This window comes from Saccopteryx bilineata, chromosome 3, assembly GCF_036850765.1.
Source record: "Saccopteryx bilineata isolate mSacBil1 chromosome 3, mSacBil1_pri_phased_curated, whole genome shotgun sequence".
Lineage (NCBI taxonomy): Eukaryota > Metazoa > Chordata > Mammalia > Chiroptera > Emballonuridae > Saccopteryx > Saccopteryx bilineata.
Genome location: NC_089492.1, coordinates 300,735,340 through 300,760,618, shown reverse-complemented (window position 1 = coordinate 300,760,618; position 25,279 = coordinate 300,735,340). Strand labels below are relative to the sequence as shown.

Below are 25,279 nucleotides of genomic sequence, written 5' to 3'. Positions count from 1 at the left end.
GACTTTAAGGCAGAGGTTGGCTGGGTCTATTTCACTTACCTTTATGGAATTCCCAAATTTTCAGAAATGAAAGTAAAGCAATTAAGTGGTCCACATAAAAGGGAAGCATCTTTACTGGAGTTTCCTATCAAGCCTGCTCTAACATGCCCAACAAGTTTCCAGAATGAGTTTCTGGGTATCTACAAACTGTTTTACATACTGACTCTGTTAATAGTCACCTATAACACATGGGTCAGCTAAGTATGAGCATGGTTATCTCAAACCCATTATATGTACACCATCCATGACTGGATCTCTCACTAGAGCATAATTTTCTGCAGAGCATGTTTCATGTAAAATAACATTTTCTCTTATTTTTAAAATTATTTAGATTGTATTTACTCATTTATACAGAGAAGAGAGAAGGGGGAGGAGGAGGAAGCATCAACTCCTTGTGCCTTGACCAGGGAAGCCCAGGGCTTTGAACTGGGGACCTGAGTGTTCCCAGGTCGACACCTTATCCACTGTGCCACCACAGGTCAGGTATATTTTCTCTTCTTTAAATAATATTTTTTAAATATTTATTTTAAAAACAGAAAAGTAGACAGAGAAGGGAGAAGGGAAGAGCAGGAAACATCAACTCCCATAGGTGCCCTGACTAGTCAGAATGCCAGGAGAAGCAGAACCCAGAGCACATGCCTTTAATATAATCCATCAGCAGATTGCTCAGTGCTCTCAAGTTAACACTGGATTGTTAAAAATAAACCAAAAATCAAGGATTTGGTAACTTAGGCAGAGAACTCAGCTAAGAGTGTAATATGGTGAAAGCCCTGAGGTTGGAGAAATTCTACTTCTCACAGGGGTATTGAGTAAGGTTTGCATACTGTGTAAAGCTTTCCAATGATCTTTATGTCTGTTACTCTTCTATCCTGTCTTATATGTTGAATAAGATATAAATCAAGAAAGACTTCGGAACAAAAATTGCATTTTAAGGCTTAATTCTTTGATGCTGAAGGAGGTATGAACAAAGGTCTTGCCAAATTACTGACATTTTTACAGTTTCTGTCTATCATGAATTCTGCAATGTTCAGCAAGTTTTCAATACAGATAAAACGCTTTGTTACGTACTTTACAATTGTAAGGTGCCTCTCTGGTATGTATTCTCTTGTTCAGAAAGGTGAAAGCAGTCATTTCAGGTTTCCCACAGCCTCCATAATCGCATTGCTTCTCCTGATTATTTACTAAGATTCCCCTACCAAGCAAAAAGCTTATTACACTCCCTACAAATGTAAGGTTTAGGTCCAGTATAAGCTTTTTGACCATCAGTGATGTTTTAGGACTGGCCAAAGGTTTTGCCACATTTTCTTCATTTGTAAGGCTTGCCTCCAATATGAATCCTCTGATGTCGAGTAAGGTGTGAAGAGCAATTAAAGGCTGCGCCACATTCTTGACATCGATAGGGCTTCTCACCAGTATGAACTCTGTGATGTTTACTAAGATTTGATGAACTTCTAAAAGGTTTGCCACATTCTCTACATTTGTATGGCTTGTCTCCTGTGTGAATTCTTTGATGCATAGTAAGAGCTGAGGAATGGTTAAAGGCTTTGCCGCATTGTCTGCATTTGTATGGTTTTTCTCCCGTGTGAATTCTTTGATGTACAGTAAGCTGTAAGTTCCAGATAAAGGTTTTGCCACATTCTAAACATTTATGAGTCCTCTCTCCAGTGTGTGTTCTCTGATGGTTAGTAAGAGTTGATGAATGGCTAAAGGCTTTGCCACATTCTCTACATTTGTATGGTTTCTCTCCTGTGTGAGTTCTTTGATGTATAATAAGAGTTGTGGATTGCCTGAAGGCTTTGCCACATTCTCTACATTTGTATGGTTCCGCTCCTGTGTGAATTCTTTGATGTGTAGTAAACTGTGACATCCACATAAAGGTTTCGCCACATTCTAAACATTTATGAGTTCTCTCTCCAGTATGAATTTTCTGATGGTTAGCAAGAGTTGAGGATTGGGTAAAGGCTTTGCCACATTCTCTACATTTGTATGGTTTCTCTCCTGTGTGACTTCTTTGATGTATGGTAAGAGTTGAGGATTGGGTAAAAGCTTTGCCACATTCTCTACATTTGTATGGTTTCTCTCCTGTGTGACTTCTTTGATGTACAGTAAGAGCTGAAGACTGCCTAAAGGCTTTGCCACATTCTCTACATTTGTATGGTTTCTCTCCAGTGTGAATTCTTTGATGTATAATAAGCTGTGAGTTCCACTTAAAGATTTTGCCACATTGTAAGCATTTCTGAGAAGTTACTCTCGTATGAACTTTCTGATGGTTAATAAAAGTTGAGGAGTGGCTAAAGGATTTACCACATTCAGTGCATTTGTAAGACCTCACTGTACTGTGAATATTTCTTTCATTTGTAGTAAGGCATGAATGCCAATTAAATGTTTTAGCACATTCTTCATATTCATGTTTTCCTTCATTATGTACTGTCTTAAGTCTATTTACATTAAATATTTCACTGAAAGCTCTTGTACATAAATTATAAGTGTAAGCTACCTCCTCAGGATGAATATTCTCATCTTCAGTATGATCTGAAGATTGCTTAAAAGATTTGACACATTTACTTTGTTCATTTGTTATATCCACAAGATGAATAACCTGATGAATATCAGAATGTAACATTTGGTCAGAAACTTTTCCATGTTCATATTGGTCCTTTGGAAATGAAGTTTTCTCATTTTGATTTTTCCAGTGTTCATTGCATTGGTAACTTCTGTCTCCATTAGGTGTACTCTGGTAATCATTGAAGACAGAAAGGTCTTTAGTGAAAGGTATAATTTCATTTAACATGAACAACAACTACTTTATGATAACTATTGAACCATTTTAACTGTATACAATTTGCTCCAAAATTTATGAACATTATAGACATTGAAATGAAAAAGAGCATTATTTACTGATGAAAAAATAAGGATGCCTTCTGAAAGGCATTGCTAAATTGATCACATCGTAAATCTGTAAATGTTAGAAGGTATTGATTGAAAGTTCAATCTCAGCATTTAAAACAAATCAAATGATTATTTACTCCACATATTACAGAAGTTCTTAACTTTTTTATATTTCCATTTCAAAAATATGTAATAGTAAAGAATAGGTTTCGATCTTAATTTTTTTAAGTATTTTTTTTTTATTTTAGCAAGATGATGGAAGGCTGAAGGACAGATTTCCACATGTGCACCAACTGGGATCCAGCTGGCAAGCCCACCAGGGGCAATGTGCTGTCCATCTGGGGTCACTGCTCCAGTGCTCAGCAATGATGTCATTTTTTTAGCACCTGGAGGAGAGGCCATGGAACCATTCTTAGCACTGTAGGCCAACTCAGTCAACCAATAGAGTTACGGTTGTGAAAGAGAGAGTGACACAGAGAGAAAAAGACAGATAGGGGAGAGGTGAAGAAGCAGGTAATTTTTCTGCCCTGACTAGACAGCTCAGTTGGTTAGAGCATCATCCCAAACAGAGAGGTTGCTGGTTTGATTCCCAGTTAGGACATATACAGCAGTGGATCGATGTTTCTTTCTCTCTCCACCTCTTTCTATTATTCTCTTTTGCTAATTCAATGCAATAAGTGCTCTTTTTCTTTTTTGAGAGAGCCAGGGAGAAAGAGACAGGAACATTGAGCTGCTCCTGTACGAGCCTTGACCTAGGAATTGAACCAGCAACATCCGAGCTCTGGGACAACTCTCCAACCAATTGACTTCTCCAGGATGGGCTTAATTTCTTTTTTATTTTCAGAGAGACAGAGAGAGGCAGGGAGAGAGAAAGGAGAAAAAAGGGAAGCATTTCTTTGTTCTTAAACCCTGTCATTCACTTATTGGCTGTTTCTCCTGTGTGCCATTACCAGGAATAAAATCTACAACCTGTTTCAGTACAATACTCTTTTTTTTAAAACATTTAATTTAATTTTTAATTTTTTATAGTGACAGAGAGAGAGTCAGAGAGAGGGATAGATAGGGACAGACAGACAGGAACGGAGAGAGATGAGAAGCATCAATCATTAGTTTTTCGTTGCGACACCTTAGTTGTTCATTGATTGCTTTCTCATAGGTGCCTTGACCGCGGGCCTTCAGCAGACCGAGTAACCCTTTGCTTGAGCCAGCGACCTTGGGTCCAAGCTGGTGAGCTTTTTTGCTCAAGCCAGATGAGCCTGCACTCAAGTTGGCGACCTCGGGGTCTCAAACCTGAGTCCTCTGCATCCCAATCCGATGCTCTATCCACTGCGCCACCACCTGGTCAGGCTCAGTACAACACTCTTAACCAACTGAGTAATTAACAGGCCAGAGTTGAATAAACATTTAAAAAATTAAAAATAATAATTGTCACACTGTGACCTAAACCCACCATTGGTTTTATTGTCATCCCAGTATGCAAAGACTGTAGGCTCAATCACCATACAGGAAAAGATTAACGTTTCTTTCTGTCACTCTCATTCCCTCCCCATTCCTTTCTAAATAAATAACAATAAAATATAACTTTCCCAGGTTAGTTCTGTTCATATTAAGATCCTTTTCTCCTCATCACTTTTTCAAAAATTCCAAGGCTTTCATTAAGTCTACATTATGAAAACCACACCCTCTATATCTTACCAGAATTATTTCAGAGAAGAAATCTTTTGCTCCTGGCTTTTGTACCAAGGTCTGGTTGTCTTCAGATGGCACAACTGAAAGATACAAAATAAATGTCCAGTTAGGACACAGAATAAATGGACAAACCAGCAATTATTTACAAAATTACATTTAAGTACTCTGCAGGCAGGTTAAATATTCAAAGCAAGACTAAAAAAGGTAACAATTAAAAAATCACATCAGAGGGGAACGAAAACTTATACTTTCATTACTGACAATATCTGCTGAAATACCCAAGCACACAATAGTACTATGCTGAAAAAATTCCCAATTACCAGTTTCTTTCCAAGAAACACAGAAATGGCGGTGCTGTATGTTCCGTGAACTGCTGCTTCACTTCTCCCTGAAAGACTGTTCGTTTTTGATGACAGTGACAAGGAAATAGCAGTATATGGTGAATATATAAAGTACTATAAAGTAAAGACTACTTTAAATAACATAACTGTTCAAACACAGAGACTGCAGTACTAAAGACAAGGATCAAAAACAGAAACAGCATGACCAGTGGTGGTGCAATGGATAGAGTGTCAACCTGGGATGCTGAGGTACCAGGTCTGAATCTTTGAGGTCTCTGCCCTTAGCATGAACTCCTTTGGTTTGAGCACAGGCTCAAAAGTTTAAGAGCAAGGTCACCAAGCCTGACCAGGTGGTGGCACAATGAATAGACTGTCAGCTTGACATTTTGAGTACCAAGGTTCTAAACCCCAATGTCCATTGCTAGAGGAGAGGAGGGACACCAGTTTGACCCTGAGGTCACTGGCTTATGAGTGGGGTCATAGACATGACTCCATGGTCTCCAACTTGAGCCCAAGGTCACTGGCTTGAGCAAGGAGTCACTGGCTCGCCTGCAGCCCTCTGGTGAAGGTACAGATGAGAAAGCAATCAATGAACTAAGGTGCTGCAACTATAAGTTGATGCTTTTCATCTCTCTCCCTTCCTGACCATCTTTCTCTCTCTGTAGAAACAATGGCCACTGCTATGGCCATGCAGGTTCTCACTGAATGGTAAAGGAACTGTGGAGCCAGAAAATGGTGGGCCATCCTGTTTATTCAAGTCTCATTATGGTGGATGAGCACACAGGCTGAGAAGACTGCTTCCCTCTCAGGGCTCCCCAGCCCACAGGCCAACAGCCTCAGCAGGGCTCCCAAGGCCCTCAGTGCGCTCTCTTGCTCTCTCTCTCTCTGACTTTCTACCAAAACAAGCTGTAGGAAAAAAATCCTTTTCCAGCAAACAACAGCCCCTCCCAAATAGGAAGGCAATCCTCAATTTGCAATTGCTGCCCTGAGGGCAAGCACCTCAGCCTTCCATAGACTACACACTTGGTACTATCCCATGCCAATGCAAAATACAAGTGAGCAAACCTAACTCACTTATTTCACACCTGAAATATATTGGATTGCCCAACATTCTCCCACTTAAAAGAAAAAAGAAAAAAATAATAATATCAAAGTCACCGGCTAGAGCATGGGATCATAATTACATGATAACTAGCTTGAGCCCAAGGTTGCTGGCTTAAGCAAGGTGTCACTGTCTCGGCTGGAGCCCCCCAGTAAAGCACTTATGAGAAAGTCAGTGAACAACTAAAGTGACTCTTCTACGAGTTGATGCTTGTCATCGCTCTTTTTGTTATCACTCTTGGTAAAAAAAAAAAACATAACAAGGTAGAATGTCATCTTATGACAAAGAAAAAAAGATCAGGTTCATCTAAAAACAAGAAATATCAAAGATGTGAATATAAATGTGAAGAAATAAATAGATGATAAAAAATAAAACTGCAGCATTTGCAGAAACTTGGACACAGATAGAAGGTATTGTGCTAAGTGAAATAAGTCTGGCAGAGAAACACATGTACCATCTGATGTCAATTATATTTGGAATCTAAAGAATATGAATGAATAAAGAACCTGAAAGAAACTCACAGGTACAGAGAATAGAGTGATAGCTGACAGAGGGTAGGGGAGTTGGAAGACTATGTCAAAAAGGTAAAGCAGTTTAAAAGAACACATTTGTAGTTACAGAATGGTCCACAGATGTAAAGTTCAGCATGGGGAATACAGTAAATAATAGTTTAATAACTGCTTGGTCCTGGAAATATCACGGGGAATACTTTCAGATTTTGTATAGTATATTAAGGTCTAACCACTATCCTGTACATCTGAAATTAGTTCAAAATAATAAATTATGAATTAAAAAAAATGCAAACCAAGAACAGGAAGTTTATCTCCAGAAGTTTGAAAATTATATGAAAGTTTCAGTAATAAAAAGTCCTTCTATATAACTAATTTGTAACTGAGTGTACCCTTAAACATCAGAAAGTTTGCATCATGCATGACCAGGAGGTGGCGCAGTGGATAGAGCGTTGGACTGGGATGTGGAGGACCCAGGTTCGAGACCCCGAGGTCGCCAGCTTGAGTGAAAGCTCATCTGGTTTGAGCAAGGTTCACCAGCTTGAGCCCAAGGTCGCTGGCTCAAGCAAGGGGTCACTTGGTCTGCTATAGCCCCCCAGTAAAGGCACATATTAGAAATCAATCAATGAACAACTGAGAAACCTCAAGGAAGAAATGATGTTTGTCATCTCTCTCCCTTCTTGTCTGTTCCTATCTGTCCCTTGCTCTGTCTCTCCCACAAAAAAAAAAAGTTTGCATCATGACATTATACAACAGAAAAATTCCTTAGATAATGCATTCAGATTATTCAAAATTAATTGTAAAGGGTAATTGTAATAAAGACATTTAAATGACACGAGAAATTTTCCATCTTTCAGTGTATTTCAGCTATGCTTACAAAAATGTGTAGGCTGTAATCCACTTAAAAAATTTATTTCTAAATAAACAATTCAAAAGCTGTAAAATAAGGACAGATTTAACCTTTAAACATTTCAGATTAAGTACACCATGATAAAGAAACATGCTGAGAAAGCAAATGAAAAACCTAACCATTTTTCCCTGAAATAAACTTGAATTAATGAACAAAGCCACTTCCTAAAAATGAAGTGCCCAATAATGCTGTATTCCACTTCTTACCAAAAGAGAACAATCCTGCATGTTGTACCAGCACTTGTGAGTCCAAAAGCACAGATCTGACAAAGAGCTCATCAAAAAGTGAAAACAGAAAAAGACACAGTCCCAGGCAGCTCTCAACTGCACAAAATTTAGAGAATGACGGTGATGATGAAAGCAGGTAACAATGGACACTTTTCCTACCTGCTGGGCAACACTCTAAGGTGGCTTATGGCAGTAACTTATTGAAGGACTCTATGAGATCCATGGAGACATAAAATCCTTTTAACGCAGACAATTAAAAAGTTCAGATTGGAATATTTTATTCTTTTCAAAGTGAGAGGAAGGGCGATAGAAAAACAGATTCATGCATGTGCCCAGATGACATCCACATAAATATCCCCGTCTGGGACTGATGCTCTACCGATCTGGGGCCATGCTCCCAAGTGAGCTTACTTCAGCGCCCAAGGTAGAGACGTTACAGAGCCATCCTCAGCACCCAGGGACAAACCACTAGAACTAATTGAGCCCTGGCTGCAGGAGGCAAAGAGAGAGAGAGAGAGATGGGTGAAGGGGAGGGTGCAGAAGCTTCCCCTATATAACCTGAATGGTATCAAACCTAGAACATCAACACACCAAGCCGATTCTCTTCCATTGACCAAAATTGCCAGGCTCCAGAACAAAAACCTTTAATGATAGTTTATACTAAGTAAAAGAATATTTTAAAGTAAAAAAAAAAAAAAAATTAGATCTTTGCAGTTTGCAGAGACGCTTTGTCTTGTGATGAAACCACTGAGTCTACATTCTGTAGGGTCTTGAGTAAGACCTCCACAGGATTAGAAATGACAAACCTGAAAACATGACATCTGTCCCCAGGGTTCCTGAGATTTCTGCACCCAGTTTCAGGATCTCAACCACCTCCTTCAGAAACTCCAAATGAGAATAAACAGCTTATCATGTAATTCCTCAGCTAGGTACACAGGTTTCCCAGGTCCCCAAAGCAACAGAATAGGAGCCAGACCACAGCGGCCCTCAGAGTCCATGGGGAGGACTTCAGCCCCCACAGCTAATGTGATGACGGAGGTCACTGGAGCAAATGCAGAGTCCCAAGAGGACGCAGGAGCACTGGACGTGTTGAAGACCAGCTGTCGCTCTATGACAACAGGGATACACCTGGGCCTCTCACAGCCCTTTCCACTGCAGCAGCTTCCCAACCACACTGTAAGGTCTGCCCTCCTCCGTGACCTTTAGATCTCTCACCTGTGCCACCTGCCTCCTCATCCCACCTACCTGGGTGGAAGGATACTGTCTTTTTCAATTTACATCCCAGTACTCCTACATTTGCTTCAAAAAGAGAACCAGGTCTGGCTTACAGTAAGCAAAACATGCTTATTAAAAAAGGGAACATGAATTTTGAATAGTCTTTACAATTTTGAATTAATTTTGTGCCCAGGTGAGAAGATATGGTACAATGTTCTAGAAAATAACTTTTCAGAATACTGTTTTATGATAGCCCTTAATTATTCTAGACAACATGTAAGTTTTCAAACACTCAATTCTGATTAATGTGCATCATGAAGCCCTTGTTTCTATAACAGCACACCGCCATATTTGCTTCCAGAGGGAAAATCTCTGAAATCTATCCTGCAAGGCAGAAGCTTCCACATTTCCCTTAACGAGAAAAACAAAACCCTTAAGGTGGAGAATACACTCAGGAAGGCAGGCATCCTCACCCAGGGAGACCAGGTTCCTGTAGTTCTCCAACATCACATCCACGTACAGTTTCCGCTGAGCTGGGTCCAGGCATTCCCACTCCTCCTGAGAGAAATCTATGGCCACATCCCTGAATGTCAATAGTTTCTGAAAGAAAGGACACGTTACCTAAGGTCCACAGTCCTAGTTAATAATGTCATCCAATATGAAAACAGGGTTAGAAGTGGTTTTGTCCTAGAAGAAAATGTCTAATAAAATCATTTTCACCCAGCAATATATATTTTTTCTCTGTGTGGGAGAGAGAGCCCGAGACAGACAAACTAGTCTGAAAGAAAACAGAAGCATCAACTCACAGTTTTAGTTGAAAACAGAGCATCACTTTTAATTGTTCACTGACTGCTTTCTTATACGTGCCTTGACCAGGGGATTCCACCTGAGTCAGTGACCCTATAGTCAAGCCAGGGACCTTGAGCTCATTCCAGCAACCATGGGGTAATGTCCACAAGCCTACACAGACGCTGGGGACACCGGATTCAAATCAGTGACCTCAGGGCTTCAAACCTGGGTCTTCAGTGTCCCAAGTCAACACTCTATCCACTGTGTCACCACTTGGTTAGGCAGCAATATTCTTCATCAAAAAAATTTCTGTCATCTTTCGTTTTGTTTTTTTTAAATCTTCCACACAGTAATATTCTCTAACATATTTTCTAACACTGAGTAAAGAGGATGACATATGTCCACAAATTCACTACACAGACTTAACTTTTCAAGTAGATGAAGTTTTAAATTAAGGCATTACCATGACCTGGTTGCTCGGCTGATTAGAGCATTATCCTGATATGCCAAAATTGCAGGTTTGATTCCTGGTCAGGGCACATATAAGAAATCAATCAATAAATTCATAAATAAGTGAAAAACCAAATTCATGGTTCTCTCTCTCTCTCTCCCCAAAATCAATCACTAAAGTTAAGGCATTAACACAGGCATGTGGGTTTGATAGTGTTGTATTTGTGTCATTCCTGAACAGCTGTGTATTATTTTTCAGCTGGAAAAGTCATTGTGAGTTAGAAGTGTAAGTACTTTTTGAATTTGGACATAGACAACAGTGAACTGCAGTTTTCTAAAAATGCTGATTCTCACTCGGGAGTTCTGGGACGGGGATTGTTTCCACATGTTTATCAAGCTCTCTTTTTACCAGTGACTCCAATGTCTCCCCTCCACGTGCCACACTTCTGAATAGAAGAAAAGAAAACACCAGGGAAAAATGCATACATGACTTTGAGTTGAAATTTTAATGGAATTTATCATTCTCATGAAATAAGATACATAGCAACCCCAAATTTACCATACATCATCTTAGAACGAGATAATTCTTTCCTTGCTGAGAGCCTGCTTTGTGAAACATACAGTGAAGAGCAGACCCTAAGGTTTACTTCAAATGTAACCTACAATTATTTAAAAAAAAAAAAAAGAAAAAAGAAAAAAATAGAAACTAATGCTGGCCAATACTCAGAAACTGCATAAACATTTATAGAAGTTTCTGTACCTGATAAGAACAAAAACATCTTAAGCAAGAACAAAAAACAGCTCAGACATACATAAAGAAACTAGGTACAATTTAAAAGCGATAGGAAATATAATGAAATCAAGGTTATATTCGTGGAGAGCTATCTGCTGTGACACTGCAGGCAAACAACATGAATAAGGAAATTATCTGAAAATGATCATAGAAAAAAAGTAATTTTTGAAAATGTCCAACCACATGTACCCCCCACATTCTATTCCTTAATATTCCCTTTACACAGCAAGTCTTTCTCAGCAACCTAGTAAGTACCTTCTAACTGCTCTTCTCTGTCACAACTTCCTCAGACATTCTGACCCATAGAAGGTGCATTTCCTAAATCCTGCACCGGAGAGCTGATCCTGCAGCTACAATGAACCTAAAGCCTACATTCCTTTCTTCGCTGATAACTGAGCCTCTAACCCAGCCCCAAAGGGATGTTGGACAGGGTGGCCTCCCAGGTTGACCTGTCATAAAAAGGGTGTTTCTCGTATTGAACCTGACTAATTCATGGTGGGAATTGTTCATGCACTCAGGGAGCCTGGATGAGAGAAGGCACAGAAGGCTCTGGGATAAAGAAGTAAATAAGCTACTGATATTGACAATTAAAAAAACGAAATTACCTCACTAGAAGGACCTTCAGAAGTAGAGAATTGAGGTTTCAGGTCCTAAATCCACTGAAGTTAGGAGGAAAAGCAAACACAGCCTCTGCCCAGGACACATCGCTTACCTGAGAAGCAGCCATTCTGTCCTGGTCCAGCTCCTGCTTGTTTTCTCAGGTGACAATATGTTGAGGAGTCAGGTCTGCATTTTGAGAATGTGCCACCACAGGTGTCCACACAGCCCCTTCATCCACTTCCACCACACTCACAGACAGAAGGACCTGGAAATGGAGAGAAGTCCACGTTCTCCTGTCCTTCCTCACTGAAGAGACAGGACAAAAGTGCTCCTGCAGGGAGACCACACTGTATTATTTTCCTGTCTTCACCTGTCTGTCCTCCCTCAGACGTCCACACATTCCCACAGCAATGAGAACGGCCGCTGCTCTCCTGAACGCCCAAACCCAACACAACACCCTGTCACCTCCCCTGACCATGCCTGCTCCCCACTCTCACTAATGCATCCCGGGTGCTCTCTCCTCTCTGAAGCATGTCTGTGCCCCCCACTCTCCTTTGCCTGTCTCTTTCCTAAGCTCCAGGTGCTCCTCTTTTGATTTTGAAACTTCTTCCCTGAATCCACTTCTAGTTCTGTGACTTTTAAATAAATTTTCTCTTCTAGAAAACAAAAAACAAATTCAGGAACTTTCCTGATAATTCCTGGGCTCCCCTTAGAATCACTGGGAACAGCTCATTAAAACAACAATCCTGCTCCACCCAGAGCAGCTCTCCCAGTCCGTGGGAGAGGGCTCAGGTGATGTCCTTCTTTAAAGTCCCTCAAGTGATCTAACCCAAAATAAGCGGAGACAGTTTAGCATAAATAAGCACACAGATCCCTTGGGGATGAGGGCTCTACTTGAGGTTGTGGTTCTGCAGGTCTGCAGTGGGGCCCAGGATACGGCATCTTTATCTAGGTCCCTGTGGTGCCTGCATTGCTACCCCAGAGCTGTTTTTCAGAAAAGGAATTAAATTTGAGATGTTGAATGAAAAAGGTAAATCCAGGCCCTGGCCGGTTGGCTCAGCGGTAGAGCGTCGGCCTGGCGTGCGGGGGACCCGGGTTCGATTCCCGGCCAGGGCACATAGGAGAAGCGCCCATTTGCTTCTCCACCCCACCCCCTCCTTCCTCCCTGTCTCTCTCTTCCCCTCCCGCAGCCAGGGCTCCATTGGAGCGAGGATGGCCCGGGCGCTGGGGATGGCTCCTTGGCCTCTGCCCCAGGCGCTAGAGTGGCTCTGGTCGTGGCAGAGTGACGCCCCGATGCCCCGGAGGGGCAGAGCATCGCCCCCTGGTGGGCGTGCCGGGTGGATCCCAGTCGGGGGCATGCGGGAGTCTGTCTGACTGTCTCTCCCCGTTTCCAGCTTCAGAAAAAAATAAAAATAAATAAAAATTAAAAAAAAGAAAAAGGTAAATCCACTGGCGGAAAAAAGATGCAATTCTTTGAATAGTCCTTGAAAAAGCATCACATGTTCACAGTCATTTCTTGTCCCAGAGATCCTCCCACTTGCCATTCAGGCGATGAAAAGAGACCCATGACCTACAGAAGTCTCACACCTCAGAGTGAAGAAGGGCTGCAACTGCAAGCAAACAATCATAAAATTCACTAGCTCTATAAACTGCAAATTTGAATATCTCTTCCAATTCTTTTTAAGGAAAACAATTTGACAACCTTTAAATAGATTATAAAGCCACAATCCCATGTATCACAACTTAATCATGCATATCCCGTCAGATCACCATTCAGGTCTATTTTCCCAATCTTCCTGCTTCTATGTACTTCTGTCTATGGATCTGTTTGTTTCTTTCCTGCTTCTCTGCACCTTAGTTTTTTCCTTTGCGTCCCTTCCCTCGCCCCTGCTCTTTCTCTTTTCTCTATTCCTGTACCAACATCTGTTCTGAGAAACTACAAACCTATTTCTTCTTCAGATCTCTATCTCCACAATTTTTCCGACTGCTCCCATTATTATGCATGCATCTTAGCATTTTCCTCCACCCTCCCATGGCTGTGTTTCTGCAGTTTCCCGTTTATCTTTCCTATACCCCCGACTCCGCCGGCGCCCAAGGCTGACTCTCAAAGCTGTTTCTCCCTCGGATCCCTCATCCCTAAACCCCCATTTCTGTCCCTACTCGCTCCCACAATTTTTCTCCTGAGCCACTCCCTCCTTCTGAAGTGCCCCGTCCTGCGCCCCCACTTCTGCTCACCAGCCCCCTCCCTGCGCCCTTCTCTCCGGGCCCCTCTCTCTCCTCGGGGTTTCTCTCCTTTCTCCCCCTCGCGCTCCTCTCCCCGGTTACTGTCACTCTCCCCGTCGCGGTCCCGCCCCCCCACGTTGCCGTTTCTTCATGGCCCCCCACTAACCTCTCCTCCCTTCCCGTGTCTCTCTCCGTCCCCTGACCCCTCCCAGCCCCGCTCTGCTCGTCCCCGGGGCCCCTTCGCTGTCGCCGCTCCCACACAGCCCTCCCCGCGCGGGGCCGGGGGCTCTTCTGGGGACCCCGCCTTCTCGCCCCGAATCCCCGCCCCAAGGAGAGTGTGCTCTTCCTGGGCCCGAACCTCTTAGTAAATGGAGTGGGGGTCTCGGAGGTGGCTGCCCCCTCGGGACCGAGGAAGAAAACTCCGCGGGGGGACGGGCGGGGAGGCCTCAGTTTCCCCCGAAACCGACACAGAGCCCCCACACGGCAGCGAAGCGGGCAGGCTCGGGGCCTCTCACTGGGACTCCGCACTCACCGCTGGGGGCTCGCGGCGTCCGCAGCGACCCTCAGGCTCCCCTCGTGCAAGAATAGGGACGGAGAGGGTCCCGTTTAAACAGGGAAGACCGCCTCCAGATCCCGCGCGACCTTCGCTACAGCCGCTACCGGGCCGAAAAAATTAAAACTGCGCGTGCGCATCGCCTGTAAATCTCGGCGGGAGGGACCGCCTGTTGAGCGCTTCCAACAGCCGACCCTTAACTCTGACCAATCAAGATGGGAGATAGTGGGAAAAACCCCTGGAGGTTCCAAAACCTGGCGTGTTCTACGTTCCCCTCCACATTTTTTTACCGGTGATAATTCGTTCTTGGTGTAAAGAGAGTGGCCGCCGCCATTGTGGCCTGCTAGATGCAGGTTCACATTGGATTAGGGCAGATGGTGAAAGAATTGTGGAACCAGAAAATGGTGGGCCAATCAGATTATTAAACTCTCACAACGACCGATGATCAAACAGGGGGAAGAACACCTCTCTTTCTCTCATCCCAGGACCTTAGCAGTCTCAGCACTCCCCAAAAAGGCTGCGCAGAAATCTCACGGTCCCCAAGCCCCTCAGCACTCCATCTCATTCATTCCCTCTCTCTCTCTCCCCCCCCCCCCCCTCCAACCAGAACAGGCTTGGGGAGAAAAATCGTTTTAAACAGTTGCCTCTCCCCACTTAGGCAGGCAGTGTTCATTTTGCAATCTGCTGCCCTGAGGTCAAACACCTGGATGGAGCCTTCCATACACTGCCCCAATTCAAGCAGGCAACCATAAAAAAAAAATACAATTGTTTACCCACCAGTTGGTCATTGACCTTGACTAAGCTAATACGCATTAAGACTTAAATATCGTTACTAATAAAACTTGGAAAAACCATACAAACTTTATGACTAACGATATTTAAGCCTTACCAAACATTATTTTAGTCAAACTCAATGAGCAACATAAATTATCTTCCGTGATTAAGGTGGAGGGGAGACAAACCGTGTTTCAGCACGACGCATTATTTCTGCTTCTGATTGGTCAGTTTTAAGACCCCGCCCACTGCTGGAAGTGTTCTGCTTGAGTTAGAGGTAATGCGCTCGCGCAGCTTTTTTTTTTTTTCCCGCCCCGGAAGCGGCTGTAGTGAAGGTCACGCGGGATCTGAAGGTGATCTTCCCGGATTAAACCTGACCCTCCCGGTCCCCATTCCTGCACGCGGTGAGCCTGAGGGTCGCTGCGGACGCCGAGAGTCCCGCTCCCGAGCCCTCAGTGGTGTGTGAGGAGTCCCTGTGAGAGGCTCGGAACCTGCCCACTTCGCTGCCGGGTGGGGGCACCGCGTCGGTTTCCGGGGAAACTGAGGCCGCCCCGCCCGTGTCACCCCGCCGTCGGGCGTGGGACCCCTCCCTGCCGCGGGGTTTCCTGCCTCGGTCCGAGCCAAGCAGCTCCCCGCCCCCCGACCTGGGGACCTGCAGACCCCACCCCCGACCAGCACCCCATTTAATAAGAGGCCCGGGTCCAGGAAGAACAAACTCTCCATGGGGCGGGGATTCAGGGCGAGAACGCGAGGTCCTCAGAAGAGACCCCGGCCCCGCTCGGGGAGGGCTGTGTGGGAACAGCGACATATTTTCATAGCTAACATCCAAACCTGTGCTTATTATTTTATTTTTTTTGTGACAGTTATAGAAAGACAGGAAGAGAGAAAGATGAGAAGCATCAATTCTTTGTTGCAGCACCTTAGTCATTGATTGCTTTCTCATATGTGCCTTGACCGGGGGCTACAGCAGAACAAGTCACCCCTTGGGCTTAAGCTGGTGACCTTGGGTTTCGAACCTGGGTCCTCCGCGTCCACTCCAGTGCTCTGTTCATTGCTTAACCACCTGGTCAGGCCATCATTTTTTGTTTTTAAAATAATTTCTGCAATTTCCTGGAAAAGAAAGAGTTGTGCTCAGGGAAAAAGTTCTAGAAGTTGTAGCCCCAGGCCTTCACATTACCCAGAGATCTGATGGTGCTGGGTCTGATACCCATCAGTCAGTGCTACTTAAAACAGCTCTCCAGAAGCAATGCAGGCAAAACAGTTTTTCAGGAAGCAGTGAAGCATCCAGTTCATGGAACGTACACTATCATTTCTGTGTTCTGTGAGAAGAAACTGGTAATAGGGAATTTTCTTATCATATCGCCATTGTGTGCTTTAATGTTTCAACAAATATTGTCAGTAATGGATGTAAATTTTCATTCCTCACTGATGTGATTTTTTTCACTGCTACCTTTCTTGATCTTCCTTTAAAATCTTAACCTGCCTTTTGAGTACTAAAAATGCAATTTTGTCAATACTTGCTGGTACATCCATTTACTTTGTGTCATAACTGTGAACATTTATTTTGTATTTTTCAGCTGTGCCATCTGAAGGCAACCAGACCTTGTTACAAATTCCAGGCATAGAAGATTTCTTCTCTAAAACAATACTGGTAAGATTTGGAAGGTGTGATTTTGATAATGTACCTTTAATGAAAGCCTTGGCATTTTAGGAAGAGTGGTGAGAAGAAAGGGTGTTAATATGGACATAACTAACCTGTGGCAATTATTTTTTGCTGTTTTTTATTTAGAGACAGAGGAATGGGGAGGAAGAGAGAGAGAGAGAGATAGTGACAGACAATAACATTAATCTTTTTCTGTATGTGCCCTCACCAGGGACTGAGCCTGTAAACTTTGCATACTGGGATGACAGTAAAACCAACACAGTTTTGGCTATTGTGGGACAGTTATTATTAATCTTTATTATATGCGGCTTAAGTGTCTGTTTGTCGCCGATAGCTTATTGGTTGCTTGCGTAACTGTACTAGCCAATGGGGTGAAGTTGCCACGGCTGAACACAAATTGAGTGGGTCAGGGGGAAGGTGAACATTTGTTTGCATTGGCAATCATCTGTTTTACATAAAAACTACGTCTTAACATAATTTCTTTTAAGAATGTCTCCTAGAAAATACAGCACTGAAGAGGAGAGAAAAGGAGCTAAAGCTGCACAAAGACGGCTTTCTCAACAAAAAGAAACCACTGAGCAGAGAAAGACAGGCTTGCTTCAGTCGCAGAGCAAATGCATCTTTTCTCTGCAAAATGAGACTGATGAACATAGAGAAACAAGGCTTGCCTCAGATGCAAGACAAAAAAGCCTGTCTCGACAAAATGAGTCCCTTGAACAAAGGCAGGAGAGAAATGTAAAAAAAACGACAGAGTAATGCTGACTGAAACGCAAAAAGGATTAAAACAGTTTGTACAAAGAGATCTTTGACATGTGAATTAACATTTTATTATTTAAATCACCTTTATTTATTGAGCTAGCAGTGGCTCTTAAGAAATGTACCGCCAGTGGTTTCCTTCATTGCACTCTACTTTAAGCAATTAAGCAAGTAGAAGGGGGAAACCCCGTGGGGCACTATGCAAAGGGGCGTCCTCGCCGCCTGCCCTGGGTAATTCAGTTTGAATTAGCAGATACCTTTGCACAAATCATTTTAATAACAATTTATAATATCTAGAACAGCAGTCATTTCGTATGACCGCTGGGCTTTCTAGTTTTTTAAATATTTATTTTACTCTGGCCAGTTAATTACTCAGTTGGTTAAGAACATCCTCAAACAACAAGGTTGTGGATCTAATCGCTGGTAAGGGCACGCTGGAGAAGCAGCCAATGAGTTGATGACAGGGTAGAATAACAAATGAATGCTTCCCTTTCTCTTCCTCTCTCTTTCCCTGCCTCTCTCTGTCTCTCTTAAAATAATAAAGAAATTAAGCACTACCTGGATAGGTAGGTTGGTTGGAGAGTTGTCCCGGAGCACAGATGTTGCTGGTTCAATTCCCTGGTCAAGACTCATACAGGAGTAGCTCAATGTTCCTCTCTTTATCTTCCTGCCTCTCTCAAAACAAAACAAAAAAACATTAATTTTATTGAAAGAGAGAAAGGCAAAAAGGTAGAAAGAGACAGGAACATCGATCTGCTCTAGTATGTGCACTGACCAGGTATCGAACCAGCAACCTCTGTGATTTGGGATAATGCTCTAGTGAATTGACCTGTCGGGCCAGGGCAGGACAATTATTTTTGATTAACTCATTGTTTTTGAAATAGGTAAAAAATACTATAGATTTAGGAAACTCTCAAGTCAGCTACATTGTGTATCAGTTACTTTCTAAAAATGAAGATTGCGCCTGACTAGGCAGTGGCACAGTGGATAGACTGTCGGACTGGGATGTGGAAGACCCAGGTTCAAGACCCCAAGGTTGCCAGCTTGAACGCGAGCTCATCTGGTTTGAGCAAAGCTCACCAGCTTGGACCCAAGATCACTGACTCAAGCAAGAAATTACTTGGTCTGCTGAAGGCCCACGGTCAAGGCACGTATGAGGAAGCAATCAATGAACAACTAAGGTGTCGCAATGAAAAACTAATCATTGATGCTTCTCGTCTCTCTCCGTTCCTGTCTGTCCCTATCTATCCCTCTCTTAAACTCTTTCTCTGTCTCTGTAAAAAATAAAAATAAATAAATAATAAAAAAATAAAAATGAAGCTTGCCCTGGATGTCTCCTGGGCTATCGGCCCAGTGTGTTTATGTTTTGGGTTTGATTCCTGGTTAGGGCACACAGGAGAAGCAACCCTCTGCTTCTCCACCTCTCTCCCTCTTGATTTTCTCTCTCTCTTGTCTCTCTCTTCCTCTCCCATAGCCATGTCTGGATTGGTCAAGAAGTTAGCCTCAAGCACTGAGGATGGCTTTGTGACCTCTGCTCCAGGCTCTAAAACAATGGCTCCATAGTTGAGTACTGGAGCAATGTCCCCAGATGGGATAAACATAGACTTCTGGTGGTTTTGCCAGGTGAATTCAAGTCACAGCACATTTGGGACTCACTCTCTCTGCCTCCGATCCTCTCACTAAAATAAAAAATTTAATTTCAAAAATGAAGATTAAAAACTATTCTTTTCTATTACATTTACTATTTATCTTTACTATTGTATTTTTGGGGGAAAAGTCTGGAAAAGCTAGAAACTTATGTAACCTGTGGAGTAAATAATCACTTGATTTGTTTTTCACATGCTGTTTTTCATTTTAATGTCTAGTTTTTATAAACTTCAGAGCAAATTTTATACAGTCAAAATGGTTTAATAGGTATTGCAAAGTAGTTATTTGGAAAAAAGTCTACATATTAAATGAAATTATACCTTTCACTAAAGGCTTTTCTATCTCCAATGATTACCAGAGTACACGTAATGGAGACAGAAGTTATGAATGCAATGACCATTGGAAAAACAAGAATCAATTCCTAATGAAAATGAGAAAACTTCATTTCCAGAAAACCATTACGAACAGGGAAAAGTGTTTGACCAGATGTCACATTTTAATATTTATCAGGTGATTCATATTGTGGAGATAACGAACAAAGTAAATGTGTCAAATCTTTTAAGAAGTCTTCAAGTCATACTAAAGATGAGAATATTCATATTGAGGAGAAAGCTTACACTTACAATATACATAAGAGAAATATGTATATTGTAAGTGAAATATTCAAGGTAAATAAACCCAAGAAAGTCCATAGTGGAGAAAAACTTTATAAATGTAAAGAATGTGGTAAATGATTTAATTGGCATTCATGTCTTACTTTACATGAGAGAAGTAGTCACACAAAAATGAGACTAATACAGAGAATATGGCAAAGCCTTTATCCATTCCTCAACTCTTATTAACCATCAGAAAATTCATACTGGAGAGAGATCTCATAAATGTTTAGAATGTGGCAAAACTTTTAACTGGACTCAAACCTTACTGAACATCAAAAAATTCACACAGGAGAGAAACTATACAAATGTAGACAATGTGGCAGAGCCTTTATCCAATCCTCATCTCTTACTAGACATCAAAGAACTCACAGGAGAGAAACCATACAAATGCAGACAATGTGGAAAAGCCTTTAACCATTCTTCAACTCTTACTGTACATCAAAGAAGTCACACAGGAGAGAAACCATACAAATGCAGACAATGTGGCAAAGCCTTTAGAAGTTCAACAGATCTTACTAAACATCAAGAGTTCATACTGGAGAGAAGCCCTAGGAATGTAGAAGTGTGGCACAGCCTTTAATTGCTCCTCAAACCTTACTTGACATCAGAGAATTCATGCTGGAGAGAAGCCTTGCAAATGTAGAGAATGTAGTAAAGCCTTTTGCTCGCCCTGAAATCTTACACATCACCACAGAGTTCATACTGTTATGAAACCTCACATGTAGGGAGTGTAATAAGTTTTTTGTTTGATAGGGGAATCTTATTAACCTTAGGGAATTCATTCTCAAGAGAAGCCTTACAGATATGGAGGTCATTTCTAAACTTTAAATGACGGCTCTCATCTTTCTAAACAAGAGAATACAGAACAGAATCACCCTGTAAATGTAATATATGTGGCAAAGACTTCTTACCTGTGCAAAAAACGGTTCAACATTGCAGAATTCATGATGGAAAGAAATCGTAAAAATGTAATTTGGCAAAACATTTAACCTTGTTCAAACTTCATTAAGCATCAGACAATTAAACCTTAAAATGCAACTTATGTTCCAGTGTCTTTGTCTTTATTCATATCTTACTCAACATCTGTTAATACTGGATGGAAGAGGAACAGACAAAGAACATGGGAAAGCTTTACACAGTATAGCAACCTTACTCAACAGCCCTTTGAGCAACAGAATTTCTCACATCGCAGGGCTTTCACCATGTATCAACTTTAGATAAGTTCTCTGCATATCTTACCAAATCCTCACTGTTTTGGTGTATTTTTAAAATTCTAAAGTTAGATTGAGAACCCTCAGGAGTCTGCAGGTGGATCCTAGTGAAAGCATGTGCTCTGGGTCCTGCTACTCTCTTCCAGCATTCTGCCGTGCCCTCTGAGTTGACTACAGGTGTTCTGTGTAGTTCCTCCCAGTCTTAGTTATGAATGTACCTTGAGTGTATTTCAAGTGATTATCACCATTAGTAAGAATTACAGGTGGGAAGAGTTTAAAGTGGAAGCACCAGAGTTTGTTTTTTCTTTCACTGTCCTGTCCTGCATTTCATGAGCTGTTTGATAATATTTTCTTTGCACGCACACTCCTTGAAAATCAAGAGCATTGTAGAAACTTGATAGTGGATACTGCTCTCCTGTGCTACCTGATTAGCTATAGTCTCACTATATACAGTGTTCACATCTATATACATCTATGTTTTGTGTTTTGCACTTGTTAACTGCAACAGTATATTTGTTTTTTTTTTTTGTTGTTGTTGTTCCAGGAAAAATGACAGGGCCTCACCTTGTTCCATTTCCCTGTAGTCTAGTGAGGAATGTTGAGGTGTATTGATGCACATTATCTATAAATTAATTTTTTTGTTCTGGTCATTAGGAAAGGGAATCTGATGTCTGTAGGTTTAAAGGGCTTTCTTGTCTTCATTTTGCCTGGAATGTATGTACTTTTTTTACAGATAGGGACAAATGGAGAGAGAGGCAGAAACTCATAATTGTGGCACTTTATTTCAATTGCTTTTTCTGTGTGTATGTGTATGTGTGACATACAGAGGGACACAGGAACAGACAGCAAGGAAGGGAGAGATGAGAAGCATCAATTCTTTGTTGTGGCACCTTTGTTGTTCATTGATTGCTTTCTCATATGTGTCTTGATGGAGCTACCGCAGAGCAAGTTACCCCTTACTCAAGCCAGCAATCTTGGGCTGAAGCCTGTTGCCATGGGCTTCAAGCCACTGACCTTTGGGCTCAAGCCAGCGACCGTGGCTTTAGGTCAGTGATGGGCAATCTTTTGAGCTTGGTGTGTCAAAATTCGCCAAAAAACCAAGCATAACTCGAGTGGTGTGTCACCTCAAGAAAATAACCATAATTTTGTAATATTTATAGTTTAAATAACAAAAATGTATAATTGTAATATATAACTATTTAATAAACCAAAAACTAGTTATCTAACTTACCTGCTTAGTGGCTTTTTTGTTCATCTGTCAGTCGGTTTCTTTTGTTGGTCTTGATATTATTTAACTTGTGTGAGGTGCCGTGAACTAAGATAAGTGAGGGGGAGGGGAAATTTTTTTTAACTAACCTGCCTATTAGTGACTTTTTTGTTGCTGAATTTTATTGGCTAAATCTTCAATTGAAGATTGGTATTTTGTACACTTCAAGCCCAAGCAAGCGCTACTAACTTCATCTGTCAATCTGTTTCTTTTGTTGGTTTTGATATTATTTAACGCTGAGAATAAGGTCTCACAAAAGTACGTAGAGGGAAAAAATGTGAGTAAATCCATTGCTATATTTTTCAAGGTGCTAAAAGTGTCTGGTAATCAGTTCCAGGCACTCCAAATTTCCTGTTTTTAGTGGCATTCCTCTTGATTCTCCAAGCGGCACCTTTCCAGATTCTCGAGCTTTGACCTCAAGGTGACAAACACCTGAGCCCAGATGCTGTCTTGAAATTCTGCAAGTTGCATCTTATGTAAATTAAGATGGCTGCTGCTATTTCTAATGGCAGGAAATGGCACCCATAGCACAGGCCCTCGCCTCTCCCAGCCACCCCCTCACTTATCTCACTAATGATGGTCAATTAGAAATCCATGACACTCCAGAACAGTAGATTGGATGATGGTTGCTGGTAATGGCGATCATAGGGCCCCCAGAGATGCGTCTCCCTCTGGCATTCTGCTGCTCTTTGCTCTGCTGGCCGGAAGTGAGGCCAATGATCCCTAACGGCCTAACTGGAAGTCCCAGAACTAGACGCTGTGTGCTGGAGTTCTGTTGTTTTGGCCTACAGACCTCCGGCACAGAGTGTGTACACTACAGCAAATGTTTTATCCTCAGCTACTGCACCTGGTCATGCAGGAGCCGAGGATGAAACGTCCTTCTTGACATGCGGCCGCATACTTCTCTGGTATGCGGCCGTGTGTCATCAAAAATGGCTACACGTGTCAGTGCTGACATGTGTGTCATAGGTTCGCCATCACGGCTTTAGGTCTATGATACCATGCTCAAGCCAATGATTCTGCACTCAAGCTGGTGAGCCCTCGCTCAAACCCACGAACATGGGGTTTCAAACCTGGGTCCTTTTGATCCCAGTTTGACCATCTATCCACTGCACCATCACCTGGTCTGGCATCAATTGCTTTATTATATGGGCCTCCACTGAGGGCCTCCAACTGATCCAGTTACTCCTTGCTAAAGCCAACAACTTTTGGGCTCAAGTCAGCAACCTTGGGCTTCAAGCCAGACACCAGGGATTCATTCATGTGTCAAACCAGGGAGCCTCTGCTGCATCCAGTGGCATCACTGTTTTTTTGTTTTGTGTGTGTGTGACAGAGAGAGAGGGACAGATAGGAACAGACAGGAAGGGAGAGAGATGAGAAGCATCAGTTCTTCATTGTGGCATTTTAGTTGTTCATTGATTGCTTTCTTATATGTGCCCTGATTGGGGGACTACAGCAGACTGAGTGACCCCTTGCTTGAGCCAGGAAACTTGGGCTCAAGCTGGTGAGCCTTGCTCAAACCAGATGAGCCCGCACTCAAGTTGGCAACCTTGGGGTCTCAAACCTGGGTCCTCCGCATGCTGGTCCAATGCTCTATCCACTGTGCCACCACCTGGTCAGGTGACATCAGGGTTTCTAACTTGGGTCTTCAGCATCCTAGGTTGAGTCTCTATCCACTGTGCAACTTCATGATTAGGCTAAAACATATATAGTTCTGCTTTGGGGTAAAATTCTTTGATGAACCTCAAGTTTATCTTATCTAATGTGTCATTTAAAACCACTCTTTCCTTGTTAATTTTCTGCATGTAAGAGCTAGTTATTTATGATCATCAAAGATAAGAGTTCTGTTTAATGACTGTATAACTGAATTTAGAAATGGTTGCCATAGCAAGGTAGCTTAGTCAGTGAAGAGCCTTGTCCTGATGCAAGGTAGTATGTTGACTCCCATCAGGGAACGTAGAGGAGCAGCCTGATGTTCCTATCTTTCTTCTTGCCTCTTAGAAATACAATAAAGTAATATGGCAATAACTGTATGCTTATAAATTATCACATAAAGTAGAAATAAATACTTCAATCAAAAGTCACAGATTAGCTGAATGGATATGAGAACCAGACCCATACATATTACTATCTACAAGAGATTCTCTTCATATTAGAATACAGAGTGAAGGTTAAGAAAAAATCTCAGCTTGACCTGTGGTGGTGCAGTGGATAAAACTGGAAAGCTAAGGTCACCAGTTCAAAACTCCAGGCTTGCCTGCTCAGGGTACATATGGGAGTTGAAGCTTCCTGCTCCTCCCTCCCCTCTTTTTTTTCTTCTCTCTCTCTCTCTCACTTCTCTTGAAAATAAATTTAAAATATTTTTAAGTAACTACCATAGTTTCCCACATATAAGACACACCTATTTTTAAAATCTTTGGGGTTTAAAAACAGAGTGCATCTTATTTAGTGGTTGTAGTTTTTTACTTGCATTTCCCTGCTTTTCCACACTTGTAGATTTTTTTTACTTGAATTTCCTGCTTTTTTTGTGCTCATCTTTGCACTCAGTTTCATACTTGTCACTGGTATATTATGGTAGGTTACATTTTGTCACATTCTGCCCTGAAATGGCTCTGAAAAACTTTTTGTATAGTACTGAATTCAAGTTAAAAGTGATTCAGTTTGCAAAAGTGAATGGAAATTATGCTGCTGAATGTTAAATTTGATCCTCCTCCAACTGAGAAATCAATCCAAGACTGGATATGGGGAGAAGAAATCCTACTGAAAACGCCATGGCAGAAGAAGGCCATGAGAGACAAGTCAGCAAAATGGCCTGCTTTAGAGTGAGAATTGAAGATAACGATTGAAAAGCAAAGGGCAATTGGAATTCTTTGTCGATAAAGATGGTTCACCATGAGGCAAGACGAATTGGTGATGGAAAAGAAGTTACTGATTTCAGAGGAGGACACAATTGGTGCTTCAGGTTCATGAAATGCA

The 25,279-nt window shown here is 42.1% G+C and overlaps 2 protein-coding genes and 1 long non-coding RNA gene across 3 annotated transcripts in view; 1 reads left to right on the top strand and 2 right to left on the bottom strand.

The window, feature by feature from the left end:
• The window catches only part of LOC136331947 (zinc finger protein 420-like), a 335,310-nt gene that overhangs the window by 182,931 nt on the left and 127,100 nt on the right, over window positions 1-25,279 (bottom strand).
• LOC136331931 (zinc finger protein 85-like) lies at window positions 603-11,723 on the bottom strand. Its single transcript, XM_066271101.1, has 5 exons — window positions 11,666-11,723; window positions 10,515-10,606; window positions 9,395-9,521; window positions 4,624-4,697; window positions 603-2,773 (listed from the first exon to the last, which is right to left on the bottom strand). The coding sequence occupies exons 2-5, from the start codon at window positions 10,545-10,547 to the stop codon at window positions 1,346-1,348; spliced, it is 1,662 nt and encodes a 553-aa protein (XP_066127198.1). The 5' UTR covers window positions 10,548-10,606; window positions 11,666-11,723; the 3' UTR covers window positions 603-1,345.
• On the top strand, window positions 15,420-17,566 carry LOC136331950 (uncharacterized). The gene is made up of 3 exons (XR_010730569.1): window positions 15,420-15,507; window positions 16,681-16,754; window positions 17,255-17,566. It is a non-coding gene; the product is annotated as an uncharacterized lncRNA (long non-coding RNA).